General features: G+C 42.8%; 1 protein-coding gene across 1 annotated transcript in view; it reads right to left on the bottom strand.

Moving 5' to 3' along the window:
- Positions 1-8,596, bottom strand: part of sh2d3ca (SH2 domain containing 3Ca) — a 56,642-nt gene extending 48,046 nt beyond the window's left edge. The window contains exons 1-4 of the mRNA XM_078287999.1: positions 8,473-8,596; positions 6,704-6,937; positions 5,938-6,472; positions 2,611-2,650 (exon numbers count right to left, since the gene is read on the bottom strand). Coding sequence (XP_078144125.1) covers positions 2,611-2,650; positions 5,938-6,472; positions 6,704-6,937; positions 8,473-8,491 — 828 coding nt within the window. The 5' untranslated portion in view covers positions 8,492-8,596. The remainder of the gene's footprint in view (positions 1-2,610; positions 2,651-5,937; positions 6,473-6,703; positions 6,938-8,472) is intronic.
- Between the last annotated feature and the right edge of the window lie 6,686 nt (positions 8,597-15,282).

Below are 15,282 nucleotides of genomic sequence, written 5' to 3' on the forward strand. Positions count from 1 at the left end.
AGTCAGGCAACAGTGTGTTCAATGATATAAAGTAACTATTTTGCTGAAGTATGCCAATGCAAAGACATTCTCCACTATAACACATCACATAAGAAATGTACAGTAACAATTGCTATGTTTTTGTTTTACATTACATACATTTACATTTGTTTGTCATTAGTTACATTTACAATGAATGTTAAAGCTAATGCAGACAACAATACTGCATTGTTCCAAATTTTTCAAAAGAAGCATGTATTTATTTTGAGATAGATTTGAGGCAAGTGGAGGAGCAGAAAAAAGGCTCAAAGAGGTTCAGATGTCACAGAAGCTGCACTTTTGACATGCTGTTGTTCTACTTCTAAAAACTTGTTTGGAAAATCCTGCAGTAATGCAGTGAGGCGGGACTTCTGCTGCATGTGGCTGCCTACCACTTTAGTCAATTTGTTGTGGTTAGGGGAAGTTGAATGCATTTGTTTTACAATGGGAATATGGGTCAGGGTCATAGGAGAAGGCTTTTACCACCCTGCCTCTGATATATAATCGATAGAAAAACAAATCCCAAGAGTTCAACAGTTCAGTCTCTCTCTCTCTCTCTCTCTCCCTCTCCCTCTCTCTCACCCTCCCTCCCTCCTTCAGTTTCTCTCTCTTGCTCTCTCTCCCTTCTTTTGTTTTCACTCACAAGGTCAATTTCTATGTTTATATGTGTGTGTGTGTGAGTGTGAGTGTGAGTACACAAGTACATGCATGAATCCTTATCATCCATCCCCAAGGTTATAAAACAAAACAGCTTCACTCTCTCTGCTCTGTACTGAGCTGATAAACCGAGTCTACATCCCCACCTATTGGCTGCAGCAGCAGCTGCATGCTGGCTGCATAGCGCTGACTTTAGCACTGCTTACTCCAGATTCAATTAGCTAAATGGCAGACTGAATTAGGCTAAATGCAGGGTGAGCCTGCTGAAACGAGCGTAATAGTCAAAGACTAAGGGCTAATAATCACCCACAATTACATTTCAAAGCTCACATTAAAATACTAATCCAATATTACTGGATAGAGGGGAGTTAATTCAAACAGAAACGCTCCTCTGTTTAGGCTGAAAACAGCAGAGACGTGGTGAGATGTACAACTGCTAATGGCTAATGGCATCTCAGGTGGTTAATGTGTGCGTGTGCGTGTGTGTGTGTGAGAGAGTGAGAGAGAGAGAGAGAGAGAGAGAGAGAGAGAGAGAGAGAGAGAGAGAAAGCGAAAGGGAGAATGGCTTTCATAGGCCATTCAGCCATGCTACTGTGTGTGATTGACTATGTGCGCCACACATACAGTATGTGTGTTGGTAAGTCGCTATATACAGTATGTCTGATCCTAATCAGTTCCTGTACCTACTGTTATCGCCAAGCAACCCAATAGTGTTGTCACAGCCATACTCAATACACAGATACACAGCGGTCATTCAGGTACTTGAGGTGAACAGCTAACTGACCTGCAAAGCAAACAGTCTCTCTTTATATCTTAGGCTTAGGCCCTATATTTGTTTGTTGTCCACTGTCTTTCATATTTTTTTATTCTGTCTGAGGCATTGTTTGTCTAATTGATTAAATATTGTATTGATGAACAGACTACGTCATGGCCCATGTGACCGCAGTCTATATATTGCCTCACCTTTTTTCTTTCCTGGATATCCTGGATATGCCATCATAAAAAAGGCCTTTTAATTTATATCCACCTTTTTCTTCCCTCTCTGCGCAAGAGTGCCTGAAAACTATAGCCTAAGACTGGACCCAAATTCAAGTATTTTTCTCTATCTCTTTACACCTCTCAGTAAAATTAACATTATTTATTAGTGTATTGATGACTGAGACAGCCAAAAATGCAATAGTCAACATCAAGACAGTCTAACAAAACTGCAAAATAGATATTTAGATGTGGTTTACTGCCAACTTAAAAATATGTGGTTTTGACAGGATTCTACGACAGGGGGATCAGCATGTTCCCAGCTAACGTGTTATTTTTCTGGGTTGGTTTTTTTTCTGTGTGTATCTAAACATAGCAGGAGGAGATGCACTTGCACTAGTCAGCTCTCACTGTTGAGTTTTTCCCCTATCATTGTGTAGGCGGGATGGGACAGCCGAGATACTGCCACTGCTATTTAAAAGAATTTCATTTGTATCAGTTGCAATGGAGAATTTGAGTGCCACACAGTCTAAATCAATATGGTTCATAACTGATTTTGTATTATTATTTATTATTATTATATTGTATAACAATTACCTTGCCCATAAAGTCCTAACCCAACATTGTGTTGGATAACACAATATTCACTGATCTAATTTGCTCTTTTGTTGCTGTCAAGTTGTCTGTCACCCTTTCAGAGTGTCTCACCACCAACTTTTGGGTGTTGAACTACTGCTTGAGAAATGCTGGTCTATATACCGCTTCAGCAAGGAAGAAACATTTCCAGGGAAAATGCTCAATTACACGCATGCACACATGCACATGGGCACATGTGTATGTAGGATCACACACAGGGTGTGCATAAAACCGACTTGCATAATCTAGGACACACACACAGATAGAAGAGGACAAGACAAAGGCACATAGAGAGGCACACACACTTGGAAAGAGCAGCCTTACCTGGACATATTCCCCCTGGCTCTCTGCTGGCTCCATGTGGCTGAAGAGATAGAGAAAGGGGATGAGAGAGAAGGAGAGAGAGAGAGAGAGAGAGAGAGAGAGAGAGAGAGCAAGAGAGAGAGAGAGAGAGAGAGAAGAAAAAAGGAAAGGAGGGAAAGCAAAAAAAGAGATGAACGGAGAGAAAAGTTAGATAATGTGTCATATGCATAAAAACAGTAAGCTTCTGTCCCTATACAAGCTCTTGTAAGTGTGTGTGTGTGTGTGTGTGTGTGTGCCTGCATCTGAGCATATCTGTGTATCCTGCAACAGGTGCTGTGCATATTACCACTGACCGAAAACATGGCTAAATTCCCATGACCCACTTCTGCAGCAGGCTCTCCAGTGAGTGAAGTGTTGATGCACTTCAGCTTGAGAGCACATGGACAGATAACAAACCCCACTGTGCATCTAAGGTTGCTCGATATGGAGTGGGCCTCTCAAATCTCTCGGGCCCCATAACTCACGCTTTTACACTCATGATGGACCCAGATCATATGTCAAAAGCCCCACTGCGGTGCAGCCTTGAGAGACACACTGTGGGCACCGCGGTGCAGCTTCAAGACACAGAGAGAGAGAGCGAGAGAAAGGGGCAATTACATGCCCAGAGAAGTTTTAAGTTCAATCGGGGCTTGTTCCCACAGCGGAGTTGCAAGATGGGTCTCCGAGGGCCCAGAGCGGAGCCACATTACACATGTCCAGGGAGAGGCCAGATCAAAGGGTCGGGCTGGGGAATGTTAATAGGTCCCGCGGTAGAGCTGCTCTACAGTCCCTTCCCAAGCTGGCCCTGTGCCAGAGCTCAGCTGAAAAATGCTGTTACGTCTGTACAATATTTGCATCCCCCATAAATACTGATAACACCAATACATGCCCAGAGAATGAATATGCCGAAACTATGTGTACAAAAAGATGGCAATCATGAATGAGGCTTTGAAAACACATAGCACACTACTCCAAGGATCTAGATAGCATAAGGACTACAGAAAAAACAGACAGTGTTTAGCTCGCCAGCTTCAGGGTTCGAGAGGTTTGTAATGCAGATGCAGCACTTACTGAGGTGCTCTGTTCATGCTCTCAAACAATAGAAAATTGTGAAGTGTGTGTTTTGGATTGTCAGTGTGATCACTGCCTGACTATGTATTGATAACAAATAAGGAAGATGCAATTACAACTACTCTGCATAATCTAACACAAAAACCAGTCTAAATGTGAAAATGGGAAGATACACACTTCAAAGTTTAAAGAAAAATGTTTAATTTGGAGCTGAATTTGTTTTTATTTCATGTATAGTAAATGTTTCACACCCAAATTTATTGTTGCTTGACAAGTAAGGCCCAAAGGCTTGAGACAGTGGCCAATTTGTTCACATGTAGCAAACACAGTTGGTATTATGGCTGACTGTAAATTGTTCACTAAACTAAGGCAGTTGTATGACATAATTGGTTAACAAGTGAGACGGCATCCCTTTTCCTCCCCTTTCCAAACTGTTCCCCTGCAGCGGAGCTGACATGCTTTGGTCCAAAGGAGGAATGGAGCAAAAGAAAAGAGGCTTATTATGCTGGCACCCACATGTGCCAACCCGCTGGCCAAAAAACTAACAAACAAACACCATCAGAGCAATTCCATTCAGAGCTATTTCTTAGCAGCCACCTAGACTGTGGAATCAGCCTGCTTTGTTAGCAAACTCTGGTTGGAAGGCCTACTGTGCTACTGAGCTGTGCTTTGGAGAGAATAAGAGAGGGAAATGGCCAAAGTAAGACTGAGACAGATGGAAAGACCTGTGATTTAGGGGTGAAGTCAGAGAGAGAGAGAGAGGGAGAGAGAGAGAGGGAGAGAGAGAGAGAGAGAGAGAGAGAGAGAGAGAGAGAGAGAGAGAGAGAGAGAGAGAGGCTCTTTGATGTGCCCATACAGAACATGCTGTACACTATAGAGTTATTTCCCACGGTCCATGGGCTGAACTAATGGGCTCTACTGCACGCACGCGCTAAAGCACACACACGCACGCACGCACACACACACAGTGAGTGCAAATCTCAGAGTAACATGATACACGCACTACATCACCACTCTGCTATCATGCTTATTGCTTAGGATATTGGAGGCAGAAAGACCATAACATGTCATGGGAAAACACTGAGAAAATCTATCTATCTATGCTCGGCTAAGAGCGGGGAGAGAGGGGGGAGGGGGGAACTTTCAGGGACGCACAGGGAACTACATCAGACTCTCTTCAATAAAATGCTGACTTTGTTGATAAATCGGTTACAATATTATGAGGCGCACAAGATAAAAAATAAGCATATTACTGTGGGTCAAAACAAATCCATGCAAAATGCTATTACGCCCAACAAACCCATCACACCGGCAACACTCCTCTGCTGCAGCCTATACCCCGCAGCCTCTAATCAATAAGAAGAATCGATGCCCCTTGCTGCTCTCACAAAAGTTAAGGAATGAATCCCGTTATTTTCTCACCTCACACCCATCGCCCGTGAGAAGTCCCGTCAACAACAAAGTTAGCGCAACTGTTCCACTTTCTGGATCCCCGCACAGCTATCATCACAGATCTGCGCCCCCTGTCTGCTGCACCCACAGGAGGAAAACTGCGCCTCTCCAAGTTAGGTTAGGAGTGTATGAGTGGATCAAACACCTAATGTTTAACAGTTTAACCAAAATTCAGTCACATGGTAGTAGCCTAAATAAAAAGGTCTGTGATCTCCATTCGTGGATCATCATAAGGCAGACAAACAAAAATGTAGGCCTAAGCCTATAGGCTACTTTCAGAAAATCATTAATTTAGTCATTAGTTTGATACTACTTCACAATGTAGGCCTATACTGTGATTTTATGTTATAAGGTACAATGTGGTTAAACTCTTGGGTTAAAAACTCCATAACTTAAAAAATTAGGCAAGGTAAACCAGGTAAACCCTCCACTTCATCCCTGCAAGAATGTTGAGGAATGGGCAAATAAACAAATAAATACTACTATATACTAATAAAAACTATTGTATTCAATGTTCCTCCTCGGAGACAGCCAGTAAAAAAATCAATTCTTCATTATCCCCCAAAAAATAAACAATTAATAAAGCTTTTAAAACGGTATAAATCACTCAGCGCCGTTTTACTGTTTTTTATTTCTTGATTCATTCATTTATTTGTTTGTTTATTATTTACTCCCACCCCCATTCCGCTCTTGTATATGAATAATGTCATAGGCTGCAGCTTCTCACTTTTTTTTTTTTTTTTTTTGGTTATTAAACTGTTTTGACTAGTAAAGAAAATGTTTCACCAGTAAATACTGTCAGATGTTTGGTTCCTGTTGTCTGGTCCTTCTGTCGCCCCTCTGGACTCTCCTTCCTCTGCAGGCCCGGGGCTGGAGTGTCTCCCAGCGCCCATGTTACCAGCATCCTCCTCGGGCAGGGCCTGGTGTTTCCCTTGGGTGACTACAGGTGGCGGGGCTTCCCTCAGGACTTCAGGCGTTGCTGCTGCACCTGCTGGTGTGATGCCTTGGCCTTCACAAGTCCCTGGCTGGAGTGCAGCATTCAAGCCACTAGATGGCGACACATCTTCACAGGCCAGTAAAGGTCCAGAAGAGGGTTTCTGGGTGTTTGTGGCCTGATCGGGTGGCTCAGGTTGGGTCTTGGATTTCGTTGGGGAGTCTCGTCCGAGCCCAGCGACAGCTCCAGCTCCACCTTGATCCCCAGACCCAGATGAGAGAGGTGTGAGCCTGAGGGGGGCACAGACTCGGTCCCCTGCAGGTCTCTGGCTCTGGCTCCTGTTGAGGCTGCTCTTATCTTTACTCTTCTTACTGCTGCTGGGGCCGCCTGAAGAACAGAGAGAAAGAACAAAACAAAGGTGAGACAGGGAGAGACAGAGAGAGAAACAATGAGAGGCACAGGGCAAAACAGAGACACAGATAGAGAAAGAAAAACAGACCTAGAGAGGTGTTCTGCTTCACCTTTGTCATGGTTTTCTACTTAAGAGTGAAATTTCATCTCCTATTTTCCAATATTCCAAACAAAGGTTATCATCAACTGTTGTTTAGAACTACTTACCTTTATTACTCTTGTCCCTCTTCTTCCTCAGCAGGCGGGGCAGGGTGCCCATATGTGTGTAGCTGTCAGTGGAGCGGACGTAGCTGGCAGTACGAGGGCGCATGGCACCCATGTCATCTACTGTTGCCTCGGTAACCGTGCCCAGGACAGTCGTGTCATTGCCGGACTTGGAGTCTGACTTATCAGTGGAGCGACGGAAGGAAAGGTTGGTGAGGCTGCCGAACCACTTGAAACCTTGAGAGGGGAACGGTTGGGTAAAAAAAAAAGTAGGAATGGTCATTATATGGGTAAGACTTGGTGGCAGCTGTTGGATGAAAGTCTCCTACCTAAAAAAGTCAGCTTTTCAAACATTGAAAAAAATGATGTTGGTATATATTTTACTTCTGGTCTCCTAACTAGACAGGTCAGGTCTAGAATGTATATTTTTACTGTATAGAGTCTTTCTGCAGCAGCAGCTCGCCTACCCTTATGCCACTTCATCACTTTGATTCTACAAGGGCATCGGTGGCGTGATGTCATTTTAGTCCTTGATGTTTTTGCTTGGTACGCAGCAGATTTATTGGAGGAACTTTGCATGGAAAGATTTAATAATGTAGGCTGTATGCTAAACCATTTGAAACTTACAGAGAAGGGAGGTTAGGTGGTGATATGGTTATGGATGGGTAATGAAAGGGAAGGGAAGGGAAGGGAAGGGAAGGTGCGAGGGGGATAGAAATTGAGGAGTTTATATAGAGGGGGATAGAGGGGGAGTGAAATGGAAAAGAGGTGGACAGAAGAGTTGATGAGAAAAGAGGGGAAGAGAGGAAGAAGATGAGGCAAGTTGAGTTGGAGCGGGAAGGTTGAGTGCTTCCCTCTCTGCCTATCTGTTACAGCAAATTGCCCTTTGTCAAGCTTGTGTTTTGATCTCTGCCCTAATGAATATAGCTCTTGAGATGAGATGGGGAGGCAGTCAACCAATGAAACTACTTTGTTTTCAGTTGCAGCTGCTTTTGAAAGTGAAGTGTCTATGTGTGCATATGCAGGTGTGTGTGTGTGTGTGTGTGTGTAGGTGTGGGTGTGGGTGTGTGGGTGTGTGGGTGTGTGTGTGTGTGTGTGTGTGTGCAATCCGCCTGCTTGTTCGTCTCTGCTTGTGTGTCAGTGTTAGTGGCCATGCAAGAGCGCTTTTTTTGTGTTTTGCTACCACAAATTTGATTTTGTGGCAGCATTTCCACACTCACACCTTCTTCCAATGTTCTCCTATTTTTATCTTTCTCCTCAAACAGAGAAGCACAGACACAAAGACTTTTGTCCCAAACTGAAATATACACCATTTGAAAAAGTGAGAACTGCTCTTACAAATTCAGTCAAAATGAATAATAGTCTCTTTTAAATAACAACGGGTAACTTAAATCCTTGGTTAACAAAGTATTTACAGCTTACAGTTTTACCAACTGGAACCTTTGTATTTTAAAGATGTTTAATGAACTTCAGGTTGTGTTTGTATTTTCAAAATAGATATGTTTTGTTTTGGAATAGAAGTTTTCATAAACAGCGTTCATTACATTATTGTTTTGAAAGTCTTACTCAATCGAAATCAATTTCATCCAACTACAAGTTCAGTTTTGCATGTCATCGTTATCTACAAAGTGTTGCAAAACCAATATTGCGGTTTCTGACTGTCACCACTGGCTTACCTTACCACTCACACCCTAGGTGATTACATGGGTAAACACATGAACAAATCCACATACACTCTTACACACACACACACACACACACACGTTACTCACTCAGTTTCCGTATGCTCATGCTGTGGCTGCAGTGTGGGCACAAGAGCAGCTGCAGGTGACTGAGGGATCGTCAGAGAGAAGATGCAGTGAAAGAGAAGAGAGGAGGCATGTAGAGAGGATTGTGACTGTGTTGATACTCTCTGAGGAGGAGAAAAGCCCTGTATGAACCACAGTTCCCCTCCGCTGGCCAGATGTACTGTGTATGTGTGTATGTGTGAGAGAGAGAGAGAGGAAGAGAGAGTAAGACTAGAGAGAGAGAGAGAGAGAGCAAGGCAGCGACAGGGGCAGGGCAGACCTTGACACTTCCGGTGTGAAGCTGCGGGGACCGAGGGGAGGAGGAAATGAAAGGACGAGATGAGATGACAGGAATTGACTGGGTGAGATAAAGATGTGCAAATATGAAACACTGTATGTTTGTTTGGGTGTCAGGGTGTCATCTGCCAAAGATGAACATGTGCTGATAAGCTAGATAGCGTCTGCGTGTGTCTGTACATGGAGGGTGGTGGAGGTGGCATACAGGGGGGAAGGTGCAGGGCATTTATAGCAAAAGTGACTTTTGTCCCTTTGAAATGAAAGGCTGGTAATAAATATAGCCAGGAGTAATCATAACTAGGTCGCCTCTGATGTCACTGATTATTTACTTCAAGCCAGGAATCCTTTAATCTTCCCAATACAATTGACATACTTGGTTAATGTTTGATTGGGGCAGTGGTTTTATAATGCCACTGCACATGACTGTATGACTAAGATAATTCCAAGGTACACCTCATTAACAGTCACACAAAGTCTACTTGTGATCATATAAGAGAAAAAAAAGCATGATGAGTCTTCTGGACAGGGAGCAAACAAACAGAATGACCATGGACTGATTCAGTTAGATTCAAATGAAGTTCATAAAAAATTTGTAAAATGGTATTGTTGTGTGATGCTGAAGTTCTTCATATTTGCACAAAATCTCAAAGTACATCTCAGCTCGTTGCAGAACTCGAACTGAACTTGAGAGGTTGAGAGTTGCGACAGAAAATGAAAGCATATTCCTCTTAGTTTTAAGATGGGGGTTATTTGGCACTTCCCATTCATTTGAATGAGGCCACGAAAATAGTCTGAAAACTGGCATTTAACATGTTGGTGAACAGATTCAACAACAGATCACGCTTTTAAGACAACAAAACATCCTAATTTTGCATTTTTATTCTTGGTTTACACTAAAATTAGTATTTACTGTAAAAGTAAAAGTAGATCCGGATAGTCCCTATCTCTCCTAAATGATATCCCTCCGATATGTTCTCTTCTATCAATAAAAATGCTATTTGGCAAAATTATGTTCTAAAACGTTAGAAACTCACAGTCAACTGAAAATCACAGTAGCGGGATCTGTTGTTGAATCTGTTCACAAACATGTTAAATGTCAGTTTTCAGTCTATTTTCATGGCCTCATTCACATGAATGGGAAGTAAAAATCTGAACACTACAAACTCGTCCAGCTGCATCCGATCTTTGTGATTAGTTTATATTCTGGTTTTCATGGCGGTCAAGTGCCGAATAACCCCCATGTTAAAACTAAGTGGAATATTGCTTTAAGGAAAATCAGTCACTCTAAACTGCTGCTTAATAAAGGCAAGGAAGTTTTCATGTGTTCCATTCCATCAACTGGCCAACATTAATGCGTATGTTGTTTGCATTTACCATGCATAGGATCTGTGGCAACTATCTCTTGTGCTGTTTGGGTGAGCAGCTTTGTGGAAACCTAGCTTGGATTTGAGATGTAAGACTGGTGGGTGAGAGCAGGTAAGTCATTGGGGTTGTAAAGCGGGAACCTCCCATCACTGATGTTTTGTTGAATCCGGCCCAAGACTCCTCCAGAAGGCTCGACGATTTGTTCTGGCATCCCAGAAACAACCGTGTTGGAAGAGAAAATCTCTTCATACGGCTGTGTTTTCACTTGCTGTGCACCACAATGTTCCCTCACCGCACTTTTACAATATATCAGTGTTTGATTCCTGAACAGGACGGCTTCCATAACATCACTTTGTTTTTGTTCTGAGAGACATTCAGCACAGGCACACACTCAAACTGTAGAACAATACAAATATAGAAAAGTATACACAAACGTTTGCTCCGGGTAAATGTTTACATTCATGATTCAAATAATTTTATTCTCTTTTTGTGTGATTGTTTGTATGTTTGTTTCATTGTTTGTCTGTCTTTCTGTCTGTCTGTTTCTTTCTTTCTTTCTTTCTTTCTTTCTTTCTTTCTTTCTTCCTTCCTTCCTTCTATACAGATGCATGGATCCAAGAACTGGTTGCCTTATGGGCTATGCCAAAAGTGCCAAAAGATTTATTTTATTTTATTTATTTGTTGTATTAATTTAGCTCTTTTTTTTCATTTATCAAGTGTACCTAAATGCAGCATAGGGTTCATTTCATTTTTCTAAATTGAGTGTTTCTAATGTAAGATCAGGCAACACCAGCTAAGGTGCTACTACAGTAAAGACACAGATGAAGGTTAGTTGCCTACAGTGTGCCATGTGTCTCTGTCGGCCTTGGGGTTTTCACATTTCACTTCCTGTTGACTGCTGGGCGTGCGGCTTCTGCAAAACGCCTTTGGTCTTACTTCCTGTCAGCACTGTGCTATGTGATTATGAAACCCAGCCCTGTGAATAAATACAATACAATACTGTGCAATGCAATGTAACACAAAAAAATACATCTGAAACATACAAACAGTATCTTGATTACAGGCAATGTCAGCTACTGAAACCAGATGTGCCTGCAGCAGCAGCAATATGACAATATTATTATTGAAGCGCATTCATCATCTAGACCCACAATCTACCTTTTTTTTTTTACCTTTTCACTTTTTCCTACCATGCCCTGAAGATTGTTTTTTCAGACTCCCACATCTTACATTTTAGCTGCACTATCATTGCATTGTCTAGTTTTATTGAGGCAAATAAATACATATAAAATAGTGTTGTCCTGAAATCTTTACTAGTTTTATTGTGCCAACAAAACTAAAAGTCTCTTTTGACTGCTTAGTCCAGGGACAGAAGCTCAGACTCTGCATACAGAGTGCCTGACTAAACCAAAGAGCTATTTGTTATATAAATTGTTTTCCAAAATTGGTTTGTGATTTTTTTAAGTTCTATGTTATAGAAGAAGATGTACTGGAAAAGCTCAATCCACTATGGGCTGCCACTGTACACTAGACTTCTTTCAGTCCGTCTTCTTGAATAATTCAAGAATAATTCAGTTAACTATAAATAATAATATAACTAATAACTATAAATAATTCATTCAACTCTCAGTGAAAGTCTGAGGGTCAGAAGCGGTCGCAACACCAACCTGACCGTGATCCTCTCTCACCTAAATCCTCCTCTGGATGGCACCAAAGACTCTTCCACACCACACTAAGTTAGCTTACTTCATCCCTCATGTGCATAATTACGTTAGGTACATGCATGTTTGAACTAGAAAATTGCTGATAAATTGGCCCTTTACATTTCCAATTAGGAATCATTAGGAGTATTGACATAATTACTCATGAACAGACAATTGTTAATTGCCTAATTAGGTAAATCATGATTCTTAATGGCTTGTTTGATCCCATCATGCACGCATTTATTTATTAGGCTTATCAGATATAATCATTCTTGTACATGACTGGTGGATTTGCAACTATTAGCATAATAGCATCTTTGGCAGAGTGTAGCTTAGTGAGAAAGGAGTGGAGTAGGACTCCAGTATTTGCAGCTCTAAAATGTGTTTAAAAATACTGTGTACTGCATTACTTTTCTGTGGCTGATCGGTCTTGGCTGGTCCAGTGGAAGCAGCTGGATTCTCCCATGGAAGTATTATATTGGTTTCCCCCTGCTGTGAAATGTGAGCCCCTATGCTGCCCCCTGCAGACTGAACCACATGATGAATGAACTGATCACTGCACTCTAATCCAGTGGTTCTCAACCTTTTTGGCTCATGGGCCCTTACATTAAAATGATGCCTTCTCATGACACCTCGTCACAGGCTGCACATGCACAGTCGTGAACAGTTCAACAAAATAATTATTTTCCCTTTTCAGGTTGTTTCATTTGGTTATAAGAGCAGGCAGAGAGGCTCAAAACTATTCAGTATTTCACTAGAAAAAAATAAAAAATTGAGAAAAATCTGAAAAAACAGACAGGATAATAAATTTGTATAGTAGAAATATATATTTTTTCCTGTCCCCTGAATGATCTTGTGGCTCCCCCAAAATTATCTCGCGACCCTCTGGGGGGGTCTCGACCCCCATGTTGACAACCGCTGTTCTAATCCACCAGTATGACGGCAGCGGCATCTTTGTTTTTGAAAAGTGTGAATTGTGATATATTGTGCTAAACACACACACACACACACACACACACACACACACAGCCACACACACACACTCAATGGAATAATGAAACTTGTGGTCTCAACTTGAACGTTGTTTCCCGACCAGTCTTTCTACAGACCTCCTTTGCTAGACTGAATGTGTGTGTGTGTGTGTGTGTGTGTGTGTGTGTGTGTGTGCGTGTGTGTGTGTGTGTGTATGTGTGTGTGTGTGTGTGTGTGTGTGTGTGTGCTGCTTTAATTTCACCTTGATGAAAAACAAGCCTTCAATAATTCAGCTCTCTCTCTGCTTCATATTGTGACAAATATAGGTCACTTTAACCCGAGGTCACAGCAAAACACACAGCGTCCTGTAACAGAGACACACAGAGACACACAGGGACACACAGGGACACACAGAGACACACAGGGACACACAGAGACACACAGGGACACACAGGGACACACAGAGACACACAGAGACACACAGAGACACACAGGGACACACAGAGACACACAGAGACACACAGGGACACACAGAGACACACAGAGACACACAGGGACACACAGGGACACACAGGGACACACAGACACACAGAGACACACAGAGACACACAGAGACACACATACACACAGAGACACACAGGGACACACAGAGACACACAGAGACACACAGAGACACAGAGACACACAGGGACACACAGGGACACACAGAGACACACAGGGACACACAGGGACACACAGAGACACACAGAGACACACAGGGACACACAGAGACACACAGGGACACACAGAGACACACAGGGACACACAGAGACACACAGGGACACACAGAGACACACAGAGACACAGAGACACACAGGGACACACAGAGACACACAGGGACACACAGGGACACACAGAGACACACAGGGACACACAGGGACACACAGAGACACACAGAGACACAGAGACACACAGGGACACACAGGGACACACAGAGACACACAGGGACACACAGAGACACACAGGGACACACAGGGACACACAGAGACACACAGAGACACACAGGGACACACAGAGACACACAGAGACACACAGGGACACACAGAGACACACAGAGACACACAGGGACACACAGAGACACACAGAGACACACAGAGACACACAGGGACACACAGGGACACACAGAGACACACAGGGACACACAGAGACACACAGGGACACACAGGGACACACAGAGACACACAGAGACACAGGGACACACAGAGACACACAGAGACACACAGAGACACACAGGGACACACAGGGACACACAGAGACACACAGACACACAGAGACACACAGAGACACACAGAGACACACAGGGACACACAGAGACACACAGGGACACACAGAGACACACAGACACACAGAGACACACAGAGACACACAGAGACACACAGAGACACACAGGGACACACAGAGACACACAGGGACACACAGGGACACACAGAGACACACAGAGACACACAGGGACACACAGAGACACACAGACACACAGGGACACACAGGGACACACAGAGACACACAGAGACACACAGGGACACACAGAGACACACAGAGACACACAGGGACACACAGAGACACACAGAGACACACAGGGACACACAGAGACACACAGACACACAGGGACACACAGAGACACACAGAGACACACAGGGACACACAGGGACACACAGAGACACACAGAGACACACAGGGACACACAGAGACACACAGGGACACACAGAGACACACAGGGACACACAGAGACACAGAGACACACAGGGACACACAGAGACACACAGGGACACACAGAGACACACAGAGACACAGAGACACACAGGGACACACAGAGACACACAGGGACACACAGAGACACACAGAGACACACAGAGACACACAGGGACACAGAGACACACAGAGACAAAACCTGATTCAGACAAAAATAGAAACGCTGTCATCCCGACCTTTTCCTCTCCCACGTTTTATTTGTTATAACTTCTTTTTACAATGAATGTATTAGAATTAGAATGCATACTACTATACAACTATTATGCTCCATTTTTCACATTTCTCTCTCCTTTTATTTAAGTATTTACAGATCTTACACATAACATTATCATAAGTAGAGACCTTCTTTAAAAAGATAAGTCAATGCAACAATTCATCTTGATTTTAACAGTACTTTCCTCTCCTGTTAAATGTCCTAGAGTATAGCCTATATAAAAATCCCAAAACATAGCTTTATGGTGATTTTTACTTTTTTGCTTCCATTATCTTTCCAAATAGGTCAACATCAGCTTTTGGTGAAACAGTGTTTATATAATGTGTTTATTGAGATGACTCAGATTACACTTTGTGAAGGCATTTTAATTATATATAGTATTACTCTCTCCAGTCATGTTTAATTTAAAACTAATTTCGAATGAAGCACCTACACATCACTTTGACTTAGGGACAT

The sequence above is a fragment of the Centroberyx gerrardi genome, chromosome 2, assembly GCF_048128805.1.
Source record: "Centroberyx gerrardi isolate f3 chromosome 2, fCenGer3.hap1.cur.20231027, whole genome shotgun sequence".
Taxonomy (NCBI): Eukaryota; Metazoa; Chordata; class Actinopteri; order Beryciformes; family Berycidae; genus Centroberyx; species Centroberyx gerrardi.